This window comes from Peromyscus californicus, unplaced genomic scaffold (assembly GCF_007827085.1).
Source record: "Peromyscus californicus insignis strain IS unplaced genomic scaffold, ASM782708v3 Scaffold_7__1_contigs__length_154581171, whole genome shotgun sequence".
In the NCBI taxonomy this organism is placed as follows: Eukaryota; Metazoa; Chordata; class Mammalia; order Rodentia; family Cricetidae; genus Peromyscus; species Peromyscus californicus.
Genome location: NW_026294595.1, coordinates 93913268 through 93924445, shown reverse-complemented (window position 1 = coordinate 93924445; position 11178 = coordinate 93913268). Strand labels below are relative to the sequence as shown.

The following is an 11178-nucleotide window of genomic DNA, read 5'->3' as shown; positions in this document are numbered from 1 at the left end:
ACTCACCCAAAAACAGCGTCCCCCGGGGGTTTCCTCTCAGTCTCTTCGCCCGGTGTCCCCTACACTCCAGGTATCTTCTACCCCGCCCACCCAACTGCCCGCACCACCAGTCAGCACCGTACCCTCAGGTTAGCCCGGAGGCCCAGCCTTTTGGCTAAATTTTGCAGGTCACTGTACTTGAAGGAGTCCAGCTCCTCTGCAGAGGGGACCGTCATCGCGTTCTGCAATCCCGGCGACACCCAGAAAAACAGCCAGACAACTCAAACAGCACCGTTCAAAACTGGCGCCACCCGAGGCGTTGACAAGCCGACTTTTATAGTCAGTTTAAATGAAGACTGCTGCACATCCATTGGTTGAACGCCTCGAGGGTTTTCAATGCTGGCCAATAGAACGGCTGAAGCGCGCTACACCGCACGCCTAACTAATTAATACGCAGGCGCGCGACAGCTTGTGGGCGTGTCTTAAGGCATGTTGTCCAATGAGAATGCAGGTAAACTTCAGTTGGGTGGAACCTGGCGCGTGCGCAAAACGGAGGCGCGGGGCTTCAAAAAGATGGCGGCACGCTCGCGGCGCCGCCCCTTGCTACTGGAGACACGGTCTTGCAGTGATTCTAGTGACACGCCGTTTTCTTTTACTAACTCCATGGAGTGGGACACTCAGGTGGTGGATGGGTCCTCCCCTCTGGGCCCTTCCGGGACTAAGGTGGAGGCGTCACTCGTCGACCTGCGGCGTCCTGCGTGGTTGGAACCAGAGAGGTGTGCCGTGTTCCACTGTGCGCACTGCCACGCGGTGCTCGCCGACACCCTGCATCTCGCCTGGGATCTGTCCAAGTCTCTCGGGGCCGTGGCTTTCTCCCGTGAGTGAGGCGAGGGTTGGCGTCTGAGAAAGGCAGGCCGGGGCAGGAGGAGAGGTGAGGGAGCCGTGGTTTTGTTTTCCGGAACTGGACCTCGCATGAGCTAAGCATGCGTCTTTGGCTGAGCCCCACCCGTTTTGTTGGCTTTTATGGTGGGAGGTTCTCCTGTTCAAAACCCGTTTGTCTTCCAGGAGTCACGAACAACGTCGTTTTATTAGAGCCCTTTCTGGTTGGCATTGAAGGTTCTCTCAGATGCAGGTACGTGTGGAGAATTCCTGAGGTGGATCTATAGTTCCTGATTTAATGACACTGAGGAGTACCTAATTGTCGTGAGCAAGAAGAAAACTTTATTTTTGTTGTGACCTAAGTTTATTCTCTCCATACAGTATGTTTCAATGATATACTTTTTATGCGTTTGAATCATAACAAGGCATTAATGAAATGAAAATTAGGGTTGGGTATATGTTTTAACATCTGAGGTCCATATCCTGTGAGATAACTAGGACTATTTAATTTTTTTTTTGTTTGTTTTTTTTTGTTTTTGTTTTTGTTTTTCGAGACAGGGTTTCTCTGTAGTTTTGGTGCCTGTCCTGGATCTCACAGAGATCTGCCTGGCTCTGCCTCCTGAGTGCTGGGACTAAAGGCGTGCGCCTCCAACACCCGGTTAGTTACATAAAATATCTTAATTTTACAAAATCATTTTTGTTCTTAGTAATACGATCTTGCCTTGACTTTACAATTCTGCCTCTGCCTCCCAAGTGCTGGGGTCTCAAGTATGGGAGCCTACAACAAATTTCTTAAAAGAAGCCCGATAAAAAGTTTTAATTCTATATTTGGACATGTGCTATAGCTCAGAAGTAGTGCTTACCTAACTTGTGTGCCGTGCTAGAGTTGGTACTTCAAGAAAAGTACATACAAGAATAGAGTTCGATTTCTGTTTCACATTATAACCTAGAAATAGTTTTACTCTGTTTATTTAGTGTGGGTGTGGGCATTCACATACTAAGGTGCACATATGAGGGTGAGAGGCCAGCTTCCAGGAGTCAAGTCTCTCCTGTCTGCATCTCCTGAGGATCAGACTCAGGTCATTAAGCTTGGTAGCTGTCCCTCTAGCCCTGATTCCCTCACTGTATTCATCTCTTGTTTGTACTCTCGTTGAGGTAAATGGTCATTTTTACTAGTGCACTTGAGATCTTGAGATGCCTTTTTTTAGTATCTTTGAACTCAGTAGTTGATTATTAGTTCATGTTGTATATGATATTAAGAAAGTTTTATTGGATTACTGTGTATTGATACTTAAAGCTTTAGCCAAGGATGGTGGTTCCTTTAATCCCAGCACTCAAGAAAATAGGCAAGAGTAGAGGAAATCTTTATTCCACTTCACTGCCTGTTGCTATTATGTCTTGTCTTCCAGATTGACAGAATATTATAATGAATAGAAATTAAATCTAATTGACCTTGTTCTAGATAATGAAATGGAGATGCAATTGTATTTGTTTAATATATAGAAGTCAATGCTTTAAGTCCTCCAGTGGCCCAGCAAGCTATATGATGCTAACTCTTTAGCATGAAGCAGAAAAACCCCAAACATCTTAAGGACAGTAGTAATTTTTTTTATAAGGTAGGGAGCCATGAATTATACAAGTGATCTGAGGAAGTATAGAATAATTGTTTTTGTCATAAATTATGTTCTTTGTTTTTGTTTCTTTGAGACAAGAGTCTTCTATAACCCTGCTGTCCTTGGATGCTGGTGAACTTGAACTTCAGATCCTCCTGCCCGTGGTAGTTTTTATTTCTTCTCTGGGTTTTCCTTATTTTATATTCTGCTTCTTCCATTCCCACCAGCACATACAACCTTCTGTTCTGTAATTCCTGTGGGGTTCCTGTTGGTTTCCATCTGTACTCCACCCATGCTGCTCTGGCTGCCCTCAGAGGTCACTTCTGCCTTTCCTGTGATAAAATGGTGTGGTGAGTAGAGAGAGATTATTTATCAAATAAGGTTTTTAAAATTTTCTAGAAAAGTCCAGGTGTTTATAACCAGAGAAGATGCAAAAGGCCAGGCACTATTTATTATACACATACCTGAAATAAAGACAAAATACAAACCTGTGATAAATATGATTATTTTATTTAGATGCTTTATTGTACCATGTTTTAATAGTCATATAGAATAATTTAAGAGTATTCTTTCATTAAGGGAAATTCTGGAAGGTATGCTTTTGCGAAATAGTGTCATATATAACTTCATTTACTGCTGTGCCTCTTACCCTTCTCGTGGATAGGACTTGGCCTACACGGTACCCAGCCTGAAAGAAATATACATGTGTATTTATTCCTGATCCATTGAAGCCAGTCAGCTTTTCTCCCTCAGGAATTTGAAATGAGGTTGTCTAGTGACAGGACAGCATACCTGACAGAAGTGACCTACGGAAGGGAGGGCTTACTGTGGCTCACATCTGAGGGTACAGTCCATCATGGTGGGAAGCCATGGAGGAGGTGACTGGTCGTATTGTGTCAGCAGTCAAGAAGCAGAGATTGGAGCTAATGCTCAGCTTGCTTTTTCTCTCTCATTCTTTTTTAAATGATTTATTTTTATTTTTTATGTGCATTTGTGTTTTATATGTATGTATATATACGTGAGGGTGTAACTGGAGTTACGCACAGTTGTGGGCTGCCATGTGGGTGCTGGGAACTGAACCCAGGTCCTCTGGAAGAGCAGCCAGTGTTCTTAACCACACTGGACCATCTCTCCAGCCCTTGCTTTCTCATTTTTATTTTTAGTCCAATACTCCAGCCCATGGCATGGTGCTACTCACATGTAGAGGGGGTCTTTGCACCTCAATTAAGCTAATCTAGATAGTGCTTCATAGCAGCTTGTCTCCTTTGCCATCCCAGATCTGCCAAGGTGATAATATTAACCACGGGGACCTAGAGTCATTTTTAGATGATACTGGTGCTGAACTTGAAAAGTGAATACTCCACACTATTTTCTGCACTTTTCTCCAGATACAGAGAAAAATCTTACCTGATGAAAAAGATTATTGAAATGAAGAATAGGGTGTAGTAATGCCTGTGATCTCATTTACTTTTTTCCCATAGATTTCATTGGATATTTCATCATTTTCCTAACTAATGAAACATTTGACTTAAGGTGTTTTAAGAAATTGAAAGTGCTGGAGAAACAGCTCAGAGGTTAAAATTACTTACAGCTCTATCAAAGTACCGGAGTTCAGATTCCAGCACCCACCTTCCTCTGTCTCCCAAGTGATGGGATCAAGGTGCACACCATCATACCACATACCATCATGCCCAGCCTTTAGTGAATTTTTCACCCATGGTAGTTATTCATTTGATTCTGGATTTGTTTTCAGTTTTCCTGAGAGATAATTTTGTCTCTGAGAATGGGGAAGGATGAGGCAGAGTTTGTGGTTTTAATTGAGAATTTGTTTTTCCAATGAAATACACTATGATCCTTGAAGCCATTGAATAGGCAGGCTTTGATTCATTGGTAATGGTACTAATACTTTCTCTATATATTTTCTCTTTAGTTATCTCTTAAAAACAAAGACCATAGTAAATGCATCTGAGATGGATATTCACAATGTGCCTCTACCAGAAAAGATTGCAGAGGTAAACTTGGTTGTGTAGTTACTTAATAAACACAACTTTTTTGTTTTCTTTTTGGAGACAGGATTTTTTTTTTTTTTTTTGGTTTTTCGAGACAGGGTTTCTCTGTGTAGCTTTGCGCCTTTCCTGGAACTCGCTTTGGAGACCAGGCTGGCCTCGAACTCACAGAGATCCACCTGGCTCTGCCTCCCGAGTGCTGGGATTAAAGGCGTGCGCCACCACCGCCCGGCCTGGAGACAGGATTTTACTTTGTAACTGTGACTTGGCCCTCATATTAACTACAGAAATCAGGCTGTCCTAGAACTCAGCTTTATCCTTTCCCTTGATATAGGCAATTTTTAAGTGGATGTGTGTGTTGTGGGTTTTTTTTTTAAATATAGATTTATTTTTTATTTTAAATCTGGTAACATTATAACCAGCAGATTGAGGATTGAGTGAGGAGTATAAGAATCCTCGAGCCGGGCGGTGGTGGTGCATGCCTCAGGCAGAGCCAGGTGGATCTCTGTGAGTTCAAGACCAGTCTGGACTACCAAGTGAGTTCCAGGAAAGGTGCAAAGCTACATAGAGAAACCCTGTCTCGAAAAACAAAAACAAAAACAAACAAACAAAAAAAAAAGAATCCTCGATCTCTGTCTCTTCCCAGCTGAAAGAGAAGATAGTGGTAATGCATGCTCGTTTAAATTCACTGATAGAGATTTTGAAGGAAGTGACTCCTCATCAGTCTAATCAAGAAAAGTGAAGAAACAAGGTATGAGTACAGAACTTTCTCCCATCTTCAGCAACAGGGCCGTTTGTCATTTCTTTCTTCTTTAAAGATCTTTCTGTGTGTGTCTGTGTGTGTGTGTGTGTGTGTGTGTGTGTCTGTGTGTCCATGTGCTCATGGAGGCCAGAAGAGAGAATGGGACTAAACTCTGCATAAATGGGAAGGACTCTTAGCAGCTGACCCATCTTTCTAGGCCCCAGTGATCTGGTCTTTTCTTTTCGTTGTTGTTGTTTGTTTCTGTTTTTGAGACATGGTCACACTGTGCACCTCTAGCTGTCTTGGAACTCACAGAGATGCACCTGCCTCTGCCTCCAGAGTGCTGGGATTGAAGGTGTGCACCGCCACACCTGATTGGTCTTTTATTTTTTAAATACCACTAAGAATGAGAGGACTGCCAGATGTGGCGACACATGACTGTAATTCCTGCACTTGAAATGCAGGCACGGAGATCAGAAGTTCAAGATTATCCTTGGCTCGTTTGAATTGAGGTCAACCTAAGCTTGATGAGAACTTGTTCCAAAATCCCTACTCGCCCCAAATAATTGGTTTGTTTTTTTGTTTGTTTGTTTCCAAAACAGGGTTTCTCTGTATAGCTTTAGTGCCTGTCCTGAATCTCGATCTATAGACCAGGCTGGCCTCAAACTCACAGAGGTCCACCTGCCTCTGCCTCCCAAGTGCTGAAACTAAAGGTGTGTACCACCACTGCTCAGCCTTGGTTTATTTGTTTTGAGAGAGGGTCTCTGTATGTAGCTTTGGCTGTCTTGGAACTTGCTATGTTGACCAGGGTAGCCTTGAATTTATAAAGATTTACCTGCCTCTGTTTCCCGAGTGATAGAATTAAAAGCGTACGTTACCATGCCTAGCTCTTAGAAATCATTTTTTTGCTTATATAAAATATATATGTATGCTGGGCAGTGATGGTGCATTCCTTTAATCCCAGCCCTTGGGAGGCAGAGGCAGGCAGGCGGATCTCTGTGAGTTCGAGGCCAGCCTAGGCTACAAAGTGAATTCCAGGAAAGGCGCAAAAACTACATAGAGAAACCCTGTCTTGAAAAAAAAAATACACAAACAAAAGATATGTAAGAAGTAACATTGAATAAATTGCATAACAAACAATTTGTGTCTTCTGCTGTTTTTAGACAGGGTCTCACTGTGTAATCCTGGCCACTTTGAAACATGTTATTTGGCCCAGGCTAGTCTTGAACACAGAGATCTACCTGCCTTTGTCTCCTAGATTCTGAGATTAAAGATGTGCACCACAAGCCTGTTGGGCCTGCAGAGGCTGTCAGATCCCCTGGAACTAGAGTTAAGTCAGTTATGGGTGTTGGAAACCAAACCCCAGTTCTCTGCATTAGCAGTAAACGCCATTAACTGCTGAGCCATCTCTTCGGCTCCACAGAATGGAACCTAATAAATTAATAATACATTGAATCATTTTTGAGACAGGATCTTACTCTGTAGCCTATACTGGCTTCCACTGTAGCAATTCTCCTGCCTCAGCCTCCTGAGTGCCTAGTGAGATACAATGCTCAACTGGATTTTTAAAACACATGTAAGTATATTTACCTTAAAATTAACATATTTCCTTTATAAAAGCTTAAAAACTGTTATGTCATTGTGTGTAGGTTGCTGGGGCCTCACACAGGGTAGGTGAAAGCCCTACCAATTATAAACTTTTTTTTATTTTATGTGCATTGGTGTTTTGCTTGAATGTTTGTCTATGTGAGGGTGTCAGATCTTGGAGTTATAGACAGTTGTGAATGCTAGGAATTGAACCCTGATCCTCTGGAAGAGCAGTCAGTGCTCCTAACTGCTGAGCCAACTCTCCAGCCCCGGTTATTTCTGATGTAATAACTATTTTTCTTTTCTTTTTTTTTTTTTGTTTCTCTGTGTTAGCTTTAGAGCCTGTCCTGGATCTCGCTCTGTAGACCAGGCTGGCTTCGAATTCACAGAGATCCGCCTAGCTCTGCCTCATGAGTGCTGGGACTAAAGGCATGCACCACCACTGCCCACTGCCCAGCTAATAACTATTTTTCTTAACTTCTGGATTTGCCATTTTGGATCAGACTTTCTATAGGAAATTAAGTGCTTGAGCCTGACTCAGATTAAACTAGGAAGCATATGTATGTATTTATATGAATATTTATGTGTGTGTCCAAGAAATGTATTTTCCCCATAAAATATATGTCCACTTTTTTTAAAAAAGGAATTCAGAGCACAACCAGCAGCAGTCAGTTCTGTCCTGCTTTATGAGTCCTGAAGATAAAACTCAGGCCCTCTCGATGGTAGCTCAACTCCTTTACCCGATCAGCTAGCTTGCTGCCTCTCCTTTTTTATTTCTAAATTAAGTATCTTTTTTCTTTTTTCATTACAGTTGTGTGGGGGCACATGTTTATCAGAGCTCAAATGTGGCATCAGAGACTTAGTGGCGAATGCCTCTACCTGCTGAGCCATCTCCCTGGTGCCCACTTCCATTTTTGAGAGGCACAACATAATATGCTGGTAAGAGAACAGATTTTAGAAATACTTTTAGCCAGGTGATGGTGGCACACACCTTTAATCTCAGCATTGGGAGGCAGAGGCAGGTGGATCTCAGTGAGTTCGAGGTCAGCCTGGTCTACAAAGAGACATGACAGCCAAGGCTGTTACACAAAGAAACCTGTCTCAAAAAACAAAAAAACAAAACAATAACAACAACAACAAAAAACCAAAAGAAAGAAACCTTTTAGATTTAAACTGAGTTCTGCTTATTAATTATTAGTAGTCATGAACTTGAAGAATTAAAGTCTGTTTTGTTTCTGTGTACAATAGGGATAAAAACAGTAACCACACCTATGATGAGGATCAAATGAATTAAAGAATACTGGAACAACTGGTTATCCCCCCTACCCCCCGGGCAGAAAAAAAGAAACTGAATGCTGTCCTATGAAATCAGTCCAGGCAGTGTAAAGATCTACATGTTAAAAGTGAAAATAGAAAGCTTTTAAGCAGAACCCTGAAGAAAATCTTCATTATCTCACAGTAGAAAGTTTCTTAAGATAAGCATGAATTGTTTGATGAAGATGACAGTACTTTAAAATACAGAATTTCAACTAAGACAACATAGAGTGAAAAACTGCAGAAACAGCAGAAAATGTCACACATAAACAATGAAAGTCCAGAATACAGAAGCTATCGACCAACTGCTATATATCAGAAAAAACAACCCACTTAAAAACTGGCAAAATATTTGTGCAAGCATTTTAAAGGAGGCATTGGGCCGAGGGATACGACTCAGGTAGAGTACTTTGCATCATGCAGAGGCTCCCACACTACAGAAAAGTGTAAAGCTTGAAAAGTGGTACCCAACTTCACTACTGACAACCAGAAAATAACATCAAATTGGTGAAAATCAAAACATGATGTAAAGACGAGGTGAAAGAATTCCTGTAAGCTACTTGTACAAGTAACACCCTGGCACAGCTGAAGGCCGGTTTAGCATTGCTTGTGGGAACTAAAGACATAAGGGCTACTGCAGAGCAGCAACTTCATCCTTAGGCACCTGTACTAAGTAAGCATGTAGCAGATGTGTGCCAGTGTGTGCACAAAAGGCTCACAGTCACATTATCTGTAATATGGTTTGGGAATTTAGCTCAGTAGTAGAGTGCTTGCCTAGCAAGAGTAAGGCCCTGGATTCAATCCTCAGCTCTGGGGTGAGGCAGGGAGGGAGACAAAATAGCAAAAAAGACAAAAAAAAAAAAAAAAAAAAAGGTACCTGGCACACATTATTTGTAATAGACGTGTTGTAAAAGTCACGTTGCTCAAGTGTAGAGTGACTGAAGGAACACCGTGTTTGTAATGTGGACAGATACAGCAGAGCTCTCACTAGTGAAGACTTCTATTCCCTCTTGTCTGTGTTCCTTCTGTGGGTTTGCTTAAACAAATCAATGTTTTGTGTCTATTTTATATCTAACATGGAAGAAAATACACATAAGCACCCAATAGAAGATCTAATGTAATAAAGAATCTTCGTAGCATATAGGAAGTGCTCAGTGAAAACTGTTGCCATGAGTATAGTAGTGTTTACTGTAGTACTAACATGTCTGAGGTGGAGGCAGAAGGCAAGCCTGGACTAGAGGAAAACCTGTCTCATGTTAGCTAAAGGAGCATTATTAGCTCTTATATTTCAGTCTCTTAATTGTATCATGAGACATCAAGTGATTGAGCCGGTAACATCTGCATTTGTCCACATACACTTTAAAATACTCCCACACTGTCACAGAAGGGATAGGGCTCATGAGAGAGGGCCCTTCATTCCCTGAGGGTTTGTACAATTGATGGCTGATGATGCAGAAAAAGGTATTTCTTCTGTTGTCGTATAGACACTGGTTAGGTGCCCATGCTCTTGTAAATAACCCTAATGAAGCTCATTGGGTCACCCCCCACCTCTAAAAATAAATAAATAAAGACGTGAAAGCAGAGGAGGAGCTATGGGAAAAAGGGAACTGTTTGGGAGGGGGAAGAGGATGTGAATGTGATCCAAATACAGTATGAAAATGTCAAAATCCATTGTATATAATTAATATATGCTAATAAAAAGCTTTTAAAGACAATTAACTGTTGCAGGATGTTTGATCACACTGTGGATCCGGAGATTGTGTTGTTTATTGAAAAAAAAAACCCTGTTTCTAGTTGTGTCGTGGCTCAGCCCTCACACCCTTAATTCAAGAACTTCCTGCTTGAATATTGTAAACAGGACTATATAAAGTCAACCATAGGTCAAGAGCAAGCAACCAGCTGACAGGAAGTGAACATAGGATTATTAGGAAAAACCATAGAGTAAAGGGAGTCAGGAGGATGGATAGAAAGATGCACAGGAAGTAGAAGGGAGGAGGGACATTCAATTTGAGGAGAGGTGTTTGAGACAGCATAGGAGAAGGTGGTGGGAGGCTTCTGGAAGTAGGCTGAGGAGGAAGGTCAGCTGGGTGCTTTCTCTGCCTCTCTGAGCTAGCAGGCTTCTACCCCGGCATCTGTCTCCCCAGTCTTTATTGGTAAAATTAAACGAATGATTGAGATTTTGTTAAAAACAACAAATAACACTGGTTTCAAAGACAATGAACTGATAGAATATTCTAAATAAAAGAATGTTGTGGGGCTCTGGAAAAAAAAAAAACTGGGTGGTGGTGGTGTACACCATTAATCAATCCTAGTACTTGGGAGGCAGAGACAGGCAGATCTCTGAGTTCCAGGACAACCAGGCCTGTACACAGAGGAACCCTGTCTTCAAAAACAAAAACAAAAAAACTTAAAGATACATTTCTTTCAGAGTATGCTTTGCTTATAAAGGAGTACCTAGCACTTGGGAGGCAGAGGCAGGATCTGTGTGTTCAAAGCTAGTTTGATCTACAAAGGGAGTTCCAGGACTACACAGAGAAACCCTGTCCTACCCCACCCCCCAAAGATTAAAAAATGAGTGCTTGGATACGTTTTATAATTCCACTTGACTCTTTAAAGAAAGACCCACCCCTTCACACACACACACCATTAATAGGCTGATGTTCTTACAAGGTTTGACGGAGGCCCATGTCATACAAAGCTGTGAATATGCAATTATAGGAAATCAAAAATATAATAGCCTTATCAAGGTTTGGGGAAGGCCCATGTCACAGGTATGGATGCCAATATCTGTAACATAGATATTGTGTGGAATTTACCAGTAAATGCTGCTCATCACAATGCTAAAAATTCTCGTCCTTGAGCAGTCAGGTAATAAAAGCCAGTAGCTTGTTTGTTTCTCTTTATTTGACAACAGCCTATCTTGAAGTTTGTAACATCTTCCTTTACTGTATTCCAGGCTGGCTTCAGACCAGTTCCATAGTAAGAATCTGAACTGATCCTTCTGCCTTTACCTCCCAAGTGCTACCATGACACACCACTACGTCCAGTTTGGAATCTG

At 41.8% G+C, this 11178-nt stretch overlaps 2 protein-coding genes across 6 annotated transcripts in view; one reads left to right on the top strand and one right to left on the bottom strand.

Annotated features, from left to right (window-relative positions):
* Nucleotides 1-333, bottom strand: part of Nusap1 (nucleolar and spindle associated protein 1) — a 30652-nt gene extending 30319 nt beyond the window's left edge. For 2 of the 3 annotated variants that reach the window (XM_052722802.1, XM_052722803.1), the window contains exon 1: nucleotides 123-333. In XM_052722802.1, the coding sequence (XP_052578762.1) occupies nucleotides 123-215 (93 nt within the window). In that variant the 5' untranslated portion in view covers nucleotides 216-333. Of the gene's footprint in view, nucleotides 1-6; nucleotides 91-122 lie in introns of those variants that run through there. The other variant, XM_052722804.1, reaches the window with a different exon arrangement.
* A 131-nt stretch (nucleotides 334-464) lies between these two features.
* Nucleotides 465-9835, top strand: Oip5 (Opa interacting protein 5). Of its 3 annotated transcripts, XR_008214824.1 has the most exons (7): nucleotides 465-856; nucleotides 1045-1111; nucleotides 2699-2821; nucleotides 4402-4483; nucleotides 5124-5228; nucleotides 7618-7745; nucleotides 8055-9835. XR_008214824.1 is itself a non-coding variant. In XM_052722805.1 (6 exons), exons 1-5 carry the CDS (start codon nucleotides 469-471, stop codon nucleotides 5217-5219), a joined length of 756 nt encoding a protein of 251 aa, XP_052578765.1. In that variant the 5' UTR covers nucleotides 465-468; the 3' UTR covers nucleotides 5220-5228; nucleotides 8055-9835. The 3 variants fall into 3 exon arrangements, 2 of the variants coding, with proteins under 2 accessions (XP_052578765.1, XP_052578766.1); XM_052722805.1 differs by lacking the exon at nucleotides 7618-7745; XM_052722806.1 differs by lacking the exon at nucleotides 8055-9835 and having other exon boundaries at nucleotides 7618-8042.
* Nucleotides 9836-11178: the final 1343 nt, after the last annotated feature.